The sequence below is a fragment of the Thunnus maccoyii genome, chromosome 22, assembly GCF_910596095.1.
Source record: "Thunnus maccoyii chromosome 22, fThuMac1.1, whole genome shotgun sequence".
Classification (NCBI taxonomy): Eukaryota; Metazoa; Chordata; class Actinopteri; order Scombriformes; family Scombridae; genus Thunnus; species Thunnus maccoyii.
Genome location: NC_056554.1, coordinates 830,215 through 844,666, shown reverse-complemented (window position 1 = coordinate 844,666; position 14,452 = coordinate 830,215). Strand labels below are relative to the sequence as shown.

At 40.2% G+C, this 14,452-nt stretch overlaps 1 protein-coding gene across 6 annotated transcripts; it reads left to right on the top strand.

The window, feature by feature from the left end:
* Positions 1–1,606: 1,606 nt before the first annotated feature.
* On the top strand, positions 1,607–14,452 carry mtmr1a (myotubularin related protein 1a). Of its 6 annotated transcripts, none has more exons than XM_042401038.1 (19): positions 1,607–1,980; positions 3,235–3,340; positions 3,443–3,466; positions 5,873–5,938; positions 7,715–7,802; positions 7,990–8,084; positions 8,209–8,316; positions 8,434–8,532; positions 8,996–9,079; positions 9,388–9,537; positions 9,862–10,050; positions 10,146–10,331; positions 10,405–10,563; positions 10,655–10,702; positions 10,968–11,060; positions 11,170–11,283; positions 11,364–11,407; positions 11,482–11,614; positions 12,479–14,452. In XM_042401038.1, exons 1-19 carry the CDS (start codon positions 1,874–1,876, stop codon positions 12,644–12,646), a joined length of 2,061 nt encoding a protein of 686 aa, XP_042256972.1. In that variant the 5' UTR covers positions 1,607–1,873; the 3' UTR covers positions 12,647–14,452. The 6 variants fall into 6 exon arrangements, with proteins under 6 accessions (XP_042256972.1, XP_042256974.1, XP_042256973.1 ...); XM_042401040.1 differs by lacking the exon at positions 5,873–5,938 and adding an exon at positions 4,511–4,534 and having other exon boundaries at positions 1,608–1,980; XM_042401039.1 differs by lacking the exon at positions 3,443–3,466 and having other exon boundaries at positions 1,608–1,980.

The following is a 14,452-nucleotide window of genomic DNA, read 5'->3' as shown; positions in this document are numbered from 1 at the left end:
TCAGATATCCAAAATTAAAAAAACATTCCAGATATCCATAATGTAATTTTGAATATCCAAAATACATTGTGTAGTTTAGTAAAAATGTCATTACAGATATCCACAATTCGTATTATGGCTAGTGAAAATGCAATTTCAAATATCTACAATTAGAATTATGACTAGTAACAAAGTAATGACGGATATCCACAAATGTGTTGTGGACATCTGTTGAAGGGTAGATAGGACCTTTAACAAAAAAGTTTCATTGATTATCCACAATTATATTTTAGATATCCATAATAGCATTTCTCCTAATCAAAACTGTATTCTCATTGGTCAGAATGGTAATTAAAGATATCCACAATAACATTCTTACTAGTAGAAATTGTATTTTAAGATATCTACAATTTTGATTGTACTAGCCAAAAATACATTTAAGATATCTAAAAATCCTTAGAAGTATAAGTGGCTGTTTTAACTTTAATAGCTGGATTGTATATGTATTACAGATATCTGTAATTCAGTTCTTCCTAGTCAGAATGAGCATTTCAGATATCCAGTGACATTCTTCCTATCCACAGAATGAACATTCTGCAATCTGAAATTGAAAGCCAAATACACATGAATGGTGATGCGTTTTATTTTTCCATAAAAATTTGAAAAGTAGCTGGTCTATGTCTTTGATTGTTTTATTATCAATATGTAATGAGAGAGCAGCATAGGTAAGCCTAGAAATACCCTCTGCTTTTATTATTAAAACTCTGCCTTTCAAAGACAGATCGCTTAGAAGCCACTGGTTTCCTTTTGATTTGTTTTGTGCCTTTTCTATGATTGGGCTAAAATTTAAAGTACTTCGAGTTTTGTTGATTTTTATTGACAGAGATCCCAAAGTATGTCGCTGTATCTTTGACAGGAATGTTTGACATTGAGCGACCGAGTCTTTCACTGCCAATAATTCACATTTGTTTACATTCAGGTATAGTCCAGGGGCCTTAGAGAATACATCAATTACATCTAGAGCACAGGGTATCTGAACAGAGTCTTTAAAAAAGAAAGAGTGGTGTCATCTGCTAGCTGGCTGATGACAATTTGTTGCTCTGCTGTAGTAATACCTTTCAAATTGCTTGTTTTAGTATGATTGGGCTGGGCGACAAGGAGGAAGAAGGAAGGAGAAATAGGCCAACCTTGTCTGATTCCCTGTTTTATGTCAAATCGTGGAGTTGTGCCAGAGTTTAATTTAATGGAGTTATTACTATTGCTGCCTGTTGGAGGGACGTGCGTAACACGTGCATAGACGCTCAGGTCTATAATTTCTGCACATCAGTAATTCATGTATAACATACTCCCTTGCGTTTTTGTTGAGCATCATTGACGCAAACCCTCCTCAAGTACGTGCATGACTGCCTTGATTCAAGGTCCCTCATTGGCTACAACCAGAAACTGCACGGTAACGTGTCGATTTTTGTTGTGTTAACAAATAAAAATAAAGCGTGTTAACACGACTAGACTGTACGTGTTAACATGCATTTTAATGCAGTGTAAACACGAAATTTCTGAGAGTATATTTGCTCTAACGGCCTTCAACACCGTGTTGCCTCCGTCCCGCATCTCTCCCCGCATCTCTTCAATAGGCGGAGCTACAGAGCGGGAAGAGATGCAGGCGAGAGGCAGTCAGGAAGAAACACACATTTTGAAATAAGAGGAAACCCACAGACTCAGCGGCAGAGCCTTTAAATACAAAACAAATTTTACTAATTGACAGTCTCGAGCCCCAACAGGACAAACAGACACGCGCGCGGAGGGCGGACACTGGTTTCATTTCATCCGCATCTTAATCGCAGAGGAAACCGTCCGCCCCCAGTGACCCAGACAGTAAACAGTCCTCTGACAGATGGAGAAACAGGCCGGAGCCGCCGGGGCGGCGGACGGAGCAGGGCCGAACAGAAAGCCCTGGGGCTCGCCGACCTGCGGGCCAGCCGCTAGTGAAACCCAGGACAGGTGAGGAGGCTCGGTATTAATAGAAGAGTAAGCCAAACTTCGACGCCGAACTTTCCATTTACAGTTGTCTTGCTTTTCCACTGTATTTCACTCCCCCCGAAACATTACACAAAATGTTTTCTGAATCAAGAGGATAATGTCTTAAATTCGGCATAGATACGACACATAAAGCTGCGCTTATTTAACGAAAAATCTGCTTTTAAAAACTGACTGAAGAGTATTTCCCAATAAGCAAAGCCTAAAACATATTACAAGATTTTTGACTGGAGTTTAGGATAATCGTCTCACATCCGTTTTTAGCTGTGCTATCATATAGTAGCTAACGGTGTGTACAGACTACGTAATTCACCATACTATACGAGGATAAGGATAAGACAATCTTGCATATATTTAGACGGAAGTACCAAGTAGGCTAACAGACGGCTAATAGCTTGTGGTAGCTCAGTGAAACAGGCCTAGTTTAAAGTACTGCGTAGAGACCGCTGTAACGTTTATGTAGGCGACGCTATCGCTAATGTAACGTTACGCAGATCAGTGACATCTGATCTGTCCGCCAACTGTCATGTTAACTTCATATTTTGTCATTCATTTGGCCTTTTTAACGAATACAATGTCCGGCAAATCAGTTTCCTGAAGGTAGAAGTCGTTAACTAGCGTTAACATCTGGAAAATCATCATCTCACAACTGGAAGCAGGGCCGGATCAATACATTACCTGGGCCCGGGCAACAATGAGTTGTGGGCCCCCCGTTCGTTCTGTTATAATTAGATGAAATGTAGATTTATTTAATAATATACACTATGTAAACATAAAATCTTCTCATTAAATGGTATGTGTATCTTTTTGTGCATTTTAACTGGATTTCATGATTCAGACATTTTACACATGTGCAAAAACAAAAATGTAAATTAATCGAATTAATTTGAGATATGGCCCAGCCCTACACCCTACCCAAAATATATCTTTTGACACACTTTCTCCACACAGAAATACTGTTTTTTTATTAAATATTCCTACTACTTTTACTTTGCTGTTTTTTTTTCAATCATTAAGTTACTGTTAATGAAACTCAATACTTTCTGCAGATGTTTCACATTAAAAGCCAGGAAATATTTAAGATTGTGCTCCTTATGCTGCTAAAAGGCTTTTAACATGAAACATCTATGCGCAAAGTGTCAAGACGATACCTGAATAGTGATAGAAAAAAATGATCTTGTTATAGTTTAAGTGAATATTTTCTCTCTTTCTCTTCAGTCCATCAGGTTCTCATGTAGAGTGGTGTAAACAGCTGATAGCAGCCACCATCTCCAGTCAGATCTCAGGATCAGTCACACCTGACATTGTGAACAGGGACAACAAGGTAGCTAACACACACACACGCACACACACACACACACACACACACAAACACAATCACATTCCTGACAATATTTCTCATCAGCTTGTGTTTTGTGACTGATAGGCTGGGAGAAGACCAGAATTTCTGGTAGGATTGGCACATATGTGTGTGTGTGTTTGGGCATAGCTTTGTGTGTGTTTCCGTGTGTGTGTGTCACAGCTGTTGTCATTGTTAAGTTCAGCTATTGTTGAGCTGCTGTACAGTTTCTCCTCTGCCTCGGCCTGTCAGCGCATCGCTTCCTACAGCCACAGCTGTCCTCAACCGAGGCACATGTTCTTCTGATAATGATTGATTTCTCTCATGTGTTGAACCTCATTTTTAAAAGCTAAGCATGTGGATGTTTATTAGACAGATTATCTTACATATTTTACACTAAGTATCTGATCCGCTGTCCGATGCGATGTGCTGTTTTGATAAACGACTGCAAAGTGAGGCTGCCGAGAAAAATGACCGAAACGACAACTGTTTGCGTTCAAGTGACAGAGGCCCTCTAGTGGCTGTTAGTAAGCATGACGGGAGCAAAGCAGGAAACCAGATGATGTTACTATAGAGACATCAAATCCACGTAAGGAGGAGGTCAGTTTGGATGCATGGATCAACAAAACATCAGACTTAAACACACAAGATTGCTATTCACTCTATTCACTTCCTGTCTCCAACCATCAATCTAAACCTGACCAGACCTTAACCATAGCTTCGTCACATCATAAACAACGTTTAGTTGTCAACAGTGATTTGTTGGTGTTGTTACTGCTGATAGGGGCATCAGATTGTTCTGAGTGCATGGAGTGGAGGCCCTCTTTATTTACGCTACAGGAAACCTTTGAATGTAGATAGTAAATCCTAGTTCCATGGTTAAAGGGTTAGTTCACCTGAATACTGTACAATGGAGGTGAGTGGAATTGAGTGTATGTATCTTCTCATATTGTAGCAGGTTTGCTTGATATCGGGAGTCGCAGTGCTCTTCTGTTATCGCTGTCGCTTGTCTTGTGCGTTTGCATCTGTTTGCATCAACCACCTGTCACCAAATACAACAATGGTTACAATATCCCTCTTTGACATGGTCATGTGTTCTGTATGTGTGTGTTTGTGTGTTTATGTCCTGTTTACTCGGTGTGTTTAACCTCCCAGGTGTCCAAGAGGCTGAATCAGAGGGTAAGAGTGTACACAGGCTATTTTATGTGAAGTGAGCAGGTGTGTGTGAGAGTGAATGCAGACAGGTTTTGATCAGTCAAGTGATGTTTGAAGGTTGCTTCACGCACAAACCAGCAATACTTCCTCCAACAGACCTGCAGACAGAGCGCACTTATTCATCTCTGCTCCTTCTACCTCACTGCTTCTTTTTTTCTTTCTCTCTACCTTTTTTTCATGATTTTTCTTTGTTCTTTACCCCTACATTCTCTGAGTAAGACATCTGCCCTATAATTAAAACGTACCCATATGCCATTTTTATGATATCTTATATTTATCAGAGACATTTGAACAAGACTAAGGGTCATATTTACTAAGGATTTGAGGCTCCTTTTTAGACACTTACCAGTTGAATTGAGTTTCTTGTTATTTACTAAAGGACCGTACTGAGTTTTAGCTCATGCAATATGCATTTTAAGGTGTTCCGGTTAAGAGAACGCCTGTGAAGATGAGACAAATATCACCTGATTTATCACTCCAGACTGACCACTGCAGCAGAGGAATTTCATCTGAAATTTAACATCTGAGATAAGCAGGTTTAAAATCTGCGGCTTTGAAACAAGAAGAGACACGTGGAGACAGAGAGAGAGAGAGAGACGCAGTTTAAAAGACACATTACAAAGTGTCTTTTTCCACATGGCAGGACTTATCTTTGCAATAAGAGCCATGGGATCTTTAACGACCACAGTAGAGTCAGGACCTCAGTGTAATGTCTCATCCAAAAGGACAGCGTCTCCTGCAGCACAGTGTCTCCGTCACTGCAGTGGGAGTTTGGGATTTTATCAGGACGAGAGGGAAGACTGCCCCCTACTGTACTAACAAGCACACGTCTGCTTAGCTTTAGGTATTCTGCAGAAGCAGTGCATATGTTGGTATGGCTGCACTTTCACACAGAGAAACTAATGCAGTTATGACAGTGATAATAACAGTGGTGGACTGACTGACACTACACTGTGTACATCAGCAGAAGCTTCAGGTCTCTGTCAGTGTCTACACATCCTGTAGGCATGCCTAGAAGGATAAAAACAGGCTTTGGGCTGCAGTTACACCTATAAAGTGTAAGTTGTTACATGACCTGTGTTCACAGCTGTATTGATTCAAAAAGAAGAGTTTCTCCTTTGTCCATAGACTGTATGTGGGTTGACTGAACCTGTCTGAAACGTCAGCACAGCAGCCACTGAGCCACCGATCATCTGACGGCACGCTGAAAGATATCTATTCATTTTCTCTCTCTCTCTCTCTCTCTCTCTCTGTTTTTCTCTTTTCTCTCACTTTCTCCATGCTGGCTCACCCCTGCAACAGGATTCACAGGATGAAGGGCTTTGTTACCATGGAGAAAGTGATTCTGAGCATCCTTCCAATGCTTTGGCAAGTCTCTTTTTGTCTGTCCTTTCTCCCATTTACTTCCTCCTCACTCCTGTCCTGGTCTGCACACCTCATCCAGCTCGTCCTCGTCTTCCCTCTCCTCTCCTGTCCCAGCTTTCTTCTTGTTTTAGTGCTAGCGTCCCCCAAAGAAAGAAGGTAGGAAGGAAACTAAGATTTCAATGAAACATCCGCAACTCAGCTAAATGAAGCAGACCTCTGAAGCTCTGCCACTGCCTTTGGCTGCGTTTCAGGTGGTTTAACGATTAGTTCATTAAACAACTGATCAGAAAACAGAATCAAGAATGATTTTGATCATTACTGAAAATATGAAGTAATAGATAAATCAATAAAAATAAATGACTGGATGCAGCTTCTCCAGTGTGAGCATTTGCTGCTTTTCTCTGTTTATTATAGTAAACTGAATATCTTCAAGTTTTGGACAAAACATTTGAACACATCACCTTGGGCCCTGATTTTCCCTACTTTCTGATCAAATCAGAAACATAACGGAGAGATTAATTGATTATGAAAATAGTCAGTTGAAGTCTCAGTAACATCAAAATGTCCTTAGTCCTCAGACCTGAAAAGGCATGGAGACATTTTCTGTTTTTTACTGGCATTTCATTTCATCAGTCAATTTTTGTGTGAAGATGTCAGTTTGTTTGCTAGCTATGAAATCATCAGATAACATGTCACTGAGTCAATTAGCAACCCCGGCTAACTCATCTACAAGTTTTAACAGTCTTTGTCAACTAAGTTTGCAGCAGCTGCTGACCTACAGAGACAACTTGACTAACAGTGTGTTAGGTGTCAGTGGTGAAGCTCCTCACTGCAGGCTGGAGGTCGGGAGGGGCCACATGTCCTTCACCCACAGAGTCTATAAATAGTCTCTCAGCAATGAAATACCAGCAGTGCTCTCAGCAGATTTGCAACTTGTGTTTACTTGTGCTTGTAATGTGTTTACTGGTCTAATGCTGCTGTCATCAGTTATTTAGATTAACATCATTTATTTAAACAATATTTACTCAGTCAGCAACTTAAAATGTTACCTAAAGCTCACCAACAGTTAAGCTAGCCAGCAGATAAACTAACTAGCTAGCTATTTAGCTAACTATAACAGTAAGTATAAAAGCTATCTTGACGCCGGTTTACTGTTGGATTGCTGTACAGAGTCCCAGCAGAACTGACGCTGGCATGTTTTATGCTGTGGTTAAACTGAGTAAAGTTAGCAAGACCCATTGAGGAAAAAGACCGGAAGTCACAGTTGCCTTCAAAATAAAGGTCTAGATTACCACACTAGAGTTACAATTTCTAAATAGCCTCACTGTATTCGCCCCCTGTGGTATCACCATGATAGCTTTGAAATGATTTTAGACTTTTTGTCGGCCAAATCCAAAATCAGTTTTAATTTAAATAAAAGAAACAAAAACCTATCACATACATCTATTGTAGCTAAGTAGGACAAGCTAGCTTAGCTGCTGGCTAGCTTTAGTTAACATTTTATATATTCTCAATCAAACTAAGTTGCTGAGTATAAAGTGTTTAATTAATGTTAATCTAAATAACTAATTATGAGCAACATAAGACATTTCTAGAATTTCTAACACATTAAGTTTCAAATCTACTGGCTATAGCCATCAGCATCTCAGAGATTATTGCTGTTTTGTAATTGCTGAGAGACTGTTTATTAACTTTTTTTTGCCTGGAGCCTGACTTCCAGCTGGCAGTGAGGGGTATTTGGGCCTAGCTGCTTGACTGACTGGTCTGTATTCCGTGTAGAACCTTCCAGCTCTGAGATACGGGGCGCAAGTCAAAATGTTCCAGAACCAGGTTCCTCTGCTACCAGGAGAAAGCATCAAGACTACAGGTAAGTCCATCTTCTCTTCTCAGTCCATATTTATCACGTTTATTAAGTAGCTCACAATATCAATTATTAAAACTTGACATTTTATTTAAAATGTCACACTAACTATTCTAAACCTTATCCTTTGTGTGTGTGTGTGTGTGTGTGTGTGTGTGTGTGTGTGTGTGTGTGTGTGTGTGCTGACGTGCAGTAAAGGATGTGATGTACATCTGTCCATTCAGTGGTCTGGTTAACGGGACTCTGACCATCACAGACTACAAGCTCTACTTCACCAGCGTGGAGAGGGTATCGCACATCTCATTTATTATTAACGTGGAAGCTTTTCACCTTTAATTCACAATCACACATCTTACTTCTCCTCAGTGTGTTGTCCTTGCAGCTGTGTTCATTTCAGTCTGTGTACATCCAGGAGTCTCCATTCATTCTTGATGTGAACCTGGGAGTCATCAGCCGACTGGAGACCATCAGCGTCCCCAACCAAGGAGAGAACAACAAAGGATTGGAGCTAGTCTGCAAGGTACCACACACACCAAATATCTCTTATTATACTGTACATGTATATAGATTATTACGAATTTGAATTTCCAATAACTGATATAGTATCTGCCAATCTGTGATCTTCTCCCTGCATCAGGACATGAGGAGTCCGAGGTTTGCCTATAAGACAGAGGAGAGTCATCCGGATATAGTGGAGGTGCTAACCAAACATGCCTTCCCTCTCTCCCACAACCTGGTCAGTTTCATTCAAATGTCTTCTTTATATTGTGTATCTTGTGCTGCAAAGCCATCATGCAACACACATTGGACCTCATGCGAGAACATTTTCATATTTTTCTCCTGAATTGTCTCGTTGTAAATATCTTTTTTCAGTCATTAACTTAATCGACGCAAGCACAAGCACAACAAATTGAGAAGTGCCAGTAGTGTTATTGTAGGACATGTGATGGACATGGAAACTTGACAAAATCCAAAATCCAATCCAGTCAACTGGCATCCATGAAGACGATGATATGCTGAACAGAATATTCATTTTTCCTTTAGTTTGTTTCAGTTTTATTTTGTATTTTAGTTGATTTCAGTATCATTTTTAAACTCTAAATTCATTCAGATTGAGAAATAATGATTTTTAATCAGTTTCCTCTGGTGACTGGATGTGAATATACTTGTAATAACTGTCCTGTGACGTCCTCCGGCAGCCTCTGTTTGCCTACCAGTACAAGGAGCAGTTTCCTGTGGACGGCTGGAAGGTGTACGACCCAATGGCAGAGTACAGACGCCAGGTGACTGCACACTGACAGTAGCAGTGACAGACTCAGTGAAGAGATGCCAGGCTGCTTTAAGATTCATATCACACTCACAAAACAAAACAATCCTCCTAGAACTATAAGTAGCTGTATTACATGGTATTATGATGGAACTGTGTGTTCCATCATGTCATGTTCCTTCTACTGGCTGGTTAGAAATACAATGAAACACATTTTTAAAAAGACATACACAGTGAGTGTTTTTATCTTACACATACCGCAGCAATCGTTGAATCATACTAAATATGTTTTTTTGTTCTTGTGGTTGGTGGTTTGTTTGTCAGGGTCTCCCTAATGAGAGCTGGACCATCAGTAAGATGAATAGCACCTATGAGCTGTGTGACACCTATCCCTCCATCCTGGTCATCCCCACCAACATCACAGACGAAGACATCAAACGAGTGGCCGTGTTCAGAGCTAGGCACCGCATACCGGTCAGTCTGAAGAATCACACACATGTCTGAAGCTGAGACTGACACATCAGTCTGGACCTTAGAACCAGCAGTTGACAAAACAATTCCAACCTTGAATTAATACAGTTAGCTTAGCTTACATTTTTCTCACCAAAACACATTTTACAGTGTATATTGTATATACTACATGTCTGGTGTTATTCTATAGTTATCTTATTATCAACAAATCCCATGAAATCATTGGCGTTTACAAGCAGCCCTAATTTCAGGCAGCAGGACGACTTTTGTAGGATTGACAACAATGGCAGTCCTCCTGATCCTGAACTAGTGTTGCTCACCCTGCAGGTCTTATCCTGGATCCACCCAGAAACTCAGGCCACCATCGTACGCTGCAGCCAGCCGTTAGTCGGCCCATCAGACCGTCGCTGTAAAGAGGACGAACGCTTTCTCCAAATCATCATGGACGCCAACGCCCAGTCTCATAAGCTCACCATCTTTGACGCACGGCAGAGTAGCGTAGCAGTCACCAACAAGGTACTCTACACTCTACACTTCTCTTCCCGTCTGCACACCCTGATATTCCACCTTCAATCTGATTTCGTTGCCTCTCTTCAATCCACCTCATACAGGCAAAGGACGGAGGGTTTGAAAGTGAGAGTTTCTATCCCAATGTGGAGCTGAACTTCCTGGATATCCCCAACATCCATGTGATGAGGGAGTCTCTGAGGAAGATGAAGGACATGGTTTATCCTACCATAGATGAAGTCCACTGGCACTCTAATATTGACCAGACGCACTGGCTGGAGTACATACGGGTGAGCCTCACACATGAAAACACACAATAAAGAATAATAGTCTTGTTATGTGATGTGTCTCTGTTGTGTGTAGTTGTTACTAGCAGGAGCAGCTAAGATAGCTGATAAACTGGAGTCGGGGAAGACGTCGGTGGTGGTTCACTGCAGTGACGGCTGGGACCGGACGGCACAGCTCACCTCTCTGGCCATGCTGATGCTGGACAGCTACTACCGCACTCGCAAAGGATTCCAGGTCACTCACTACATCACAACATTAGTTATATACTTTGGTCTTCATCTATACAACATAATAATGTACTGTGTGTGTGTGTGTGTGTTTGCAGGTTCTGGTGGAGAAGGAGTGGATTAGTTTTGGACACAAATTTGCTGCTGTAAGGAACCAGTAGAGAATATGTGCAACTAATTAACAATCATGATAAAAAAAAGGCTTCTAAAAGCTCTAGAGAGACACCTTACTTACAAATAAAAGTTATTAAGAGAAGCAGCTGAGAGTGGCTGTAATGTAACATGTAGATCTGTACACACTGTGCTCAAAACACATTGCGTATCTCTACTTGTCTTTGTCTGTGCTGACTGACAGACTGCTGCACACCTACAGTGTAAACACATGGTGTAAAGGTGTTTTCTGTGTTGTAGCGCGTGGGTCACGGTGATGAGAACCACGCCAACTCAGAGCGCTCGCCTCTCTTCATCCAGTTCATGGACTGCGTCTGGCAGATGACTCGTCAGGTCAGGATCCTTCCGCTGTCGTGATCAAATCAAAATCTGAAGAACTAATAATAGTAGACGTGTAGAAGCTGCCACTCTCCACTAATCACACATGTTGTTCTGACTGCAGTTCCCAGCAGCCTTTGAGTTCAACGAGCTGTTCCTCATCACAGTGCTGGACCACCTGTACAGCTGTCTGTTTGGTACATTCCTCTATAACAGCGAACAGGAACGGGCAGCCAAGGTGCGTACCACTCCTCAGGTAACGGGGTCGTGTGTCTGATGAGTTGTGTCAGTTTTAAAGTCTTCCTGTTTGCTCTGCAGGACGTTCAGACCAGCACTGTGTCCCTGTGGTCCTACATTAACAGGTGAGCTATCTGTCTCATTGATCAATCAGTCCACGAGTGACTCTTTCTGACTGTTCGACATTGTCCCCTACCAGCCAACCCGAGGACTTCACCAACCCCTTCTATGTGGACTATGAGCACCATGTTCTGTATCCGCTGGTGTCTTCCAGACATCTGGAGCTGTGGAGCAGCTACTACGCTCGCTGGAACCCACGCATGAGACCACAGGTGGGGAGGATTATTTGTGTAGTAGATTGGTAGAGTTAGATTCTTGCATTTTAGTGATTATCATCAGAATCATTTCAGGTCATTGACATTTCATCGTCTTTGACTTATGGTGTTTTTTTTTCTTCATAAAACTGTGAGGAGTGTCAGTCACTAGTGTGAAAGAAGAAACTGTAGATTGCAAGAATAAAGTTATAAAACTTTGACCCAAAAATATTTTTATGTAACATTACTATATTTTTGAAGGATTACAACTTCACTCATAATATTTATCACATAAGTACAACTTTACTTATAATTATGTTGTTTCTCATAAAATTCCAACTTTATTTCAAAATATTATGCCTGTTTATCATAAACTGACAGCTTTACTTACAACATTCTTTCTTGTAAAATACAAAAAAATACAAGGAAAAAAGTCACAATATTTTCTGGTAACATTTATAACATATGATTATCATTATTAGGTATTACAACTTTTTATTGTAAGACTGACTTTACTCATTATATATATATTTATGTGAAATTATAACTGTACTCAGGATAATTTACCCTTTTTTTTGTAAAACTACAGCTGTATATCATAATATTATGCCTTTGTCTTGTACAAGTATGACTTAAATATTATTAACAAATATTCTGACCTTTTCTCTATTTGTTATTCTCATAACATAACACCTGTACAGATACCCCCCCTCCCAGAGTGTCCCTTACAAAGCCAACTTAGTGTTTAATGTCATAATGTCAGGCAAATTACAACCTGGATGTTAGTTTTTCAGTGTAATCTTCATCATGTAAGCAAGAAAAACTCTTCTGACTGACTGATCATCCAAACTAAGGAAAGAGACACTTGTGATTGTATTTCAGGTGCCGGTGCATCAGACTCTGAAGGACCTGCTGATCCTGAGGGCAGAGCTGCAGAGGAGGGTGGAGGAGCTGCAGAGAGAAGCCACCTCCCATTCCCTGTCCTCCTCCTCTGAACACTCTCCCTCCCCCACACACACCACTGGAACTCCACTGCACACTGCTGTCTGACACACACATACACACACACATACACCAGAAACACACTTACACATCACTGTCACACACTCACACAAGGTTTTATGCATGTTTTACTCCCATTACTAAAATGTTTAAAATGTGAGAGAAAGACATTCCTACATTTGTGCAAAAACATTTTTGCAAAGTAAAATGATGTTTGTGAAGTAAAAAGAAGTATTTAAAGAAGCTTTAGGAATCTTAACAGTTCACTTCCTACGGTCTCGATTCGATTCAGAATCGTTTAAGAATTGAATGAAGTGCCACCAGTTTTACCTGCAAGTGTTTTCATTTTGAATGAAGAACTGATACCGTTTGTCTCAGGGCTCTACTTTTGTCAATATTCAGTGGTCAGTGATTCTTCTACTTCCCTCGTGCAAACACTGCCTCCTTTGTTAGATAAGAGCACCGACCAAACCTGAAGCACTGCTGCCTGGGACTGAACACAGATGTCTTTCTCATGGACGTTTTCCTTTATTTGTCTAAAAGGTGTTGTTGTTATTTCTTTACTTTGCCTTTCCATGTGTCTCTGCTCCCACATGTGAGTTTGTGTTCTGCGATTGCCAACCACGTTACTATAGTAACATCTCTTCTGACTAGTGTTTCTCACTAATAAACCAAACTAGAGCTTTGGCAGGTAGAGCTCATCTCATACTGTAAGTAGTGAACATCCTGCCTGTTTGACTGTTTGTCATGTTTTTACAGCCTGACAGCACACTGTATTTTTGAGGCCAGTACTGATATTGATATTTGAGAGTTTAAAAATCCAGTAACGATTTATCAGTTGGTATCAGTTTTCTAAACTACATATAAATATTTTTTTTTTAAGAATTGTGACCAAGATCTGTACAGAGCAGGACAGTGTCACCGGTACCATCTGTTGTTTTTTATGTGTTTTGGTTTTTTTTTTGCTTCAGCTTAAGTTATTTTTATTGAAATTTTCCAGGATTCCTTATTGCCTCAGCTTCATTCATATCTTTTTTTGGATATAATCCTGCCCACAGACCTGCTTCAAATTCATTTCGAACTCAAAGCAAATTTTTACCTCGCATTATTTATATAAATTGAACAGACGGAGCGATTTCGCAGTCTGTCCAAACAGCCAGTGCACTGACTATACAGATGTTAGCTGTAGCAACAGTGACTGATCTCAGAATTGACCAAAAAATCTTTTTTTCCCCTCCAATCTCTCTGCATCCTTCTATTCTGGATGTTTTAAGATGGTCACAAAGTGTTTTCAGAATTTGAGTCTTTGAATTCCTTTATATGCAATGCACCATCTAAAAATTGTGATTTGCTTTCAGTAAAAATGGCGCCATGCTAGCCAAGCATGAGTACAATTAGCACTGAGCCAAACGTTAGCGCTGATTATGGTTTCAACTCTACTCATATTGCCTTTATTTCAAGAATCCAACTTAATCTGCAATTTCATTTAACCTTAGATAAACAAATCTATCCTATGTGTTGGATGAACCAAGTTAGCTGGATAAGAATTTACAGGATAACTTTAGCCGGCTAACATCAGAGGATTAGTTAAACCTCATAAAGAACTTGTTTTAAATAATCACAGTTCATATTTTACCCACTCACAGCTCTGTCCTGTGTTTTTTTTAAAATAATATCAGTGTATTTTTACAGATCATATGTAATATAACCCATACTGTCATGTGATGTAATGTGTATATCTTGTCTTTTTTATGTTAATAACATGTCTGTGTAATTACATGAATATCACAACCCTTCTCCTAATGAGCCATAATCACTTCCGACATTCCATTGTAAACAATAAAAAAAAAAGAA

Coding starts and splice junctions, on each gene's coding strand:
- mtmr1a (XM_042401038.1), top strand. CDS start 1,874: ATGGAGAAACAGGCCGGAGCCGCCGGGGCGGCGGACGGAGCAGGGCCG. Junction 5,939..7,714: donor AGCATCCTTCCAATGCTTTG/GCAAGTCTCTTT, acceptor TATTCCGTGTAG/AACCTTCCAGCTCTGAGATA. Junction 11,061..11,169: donor TCTGGCAGATGACTCGTCAG/GTCAGGATCCTT, acceptor TTCTGACTGCAG/TTCCCAGCAGCCTTTGAGTT.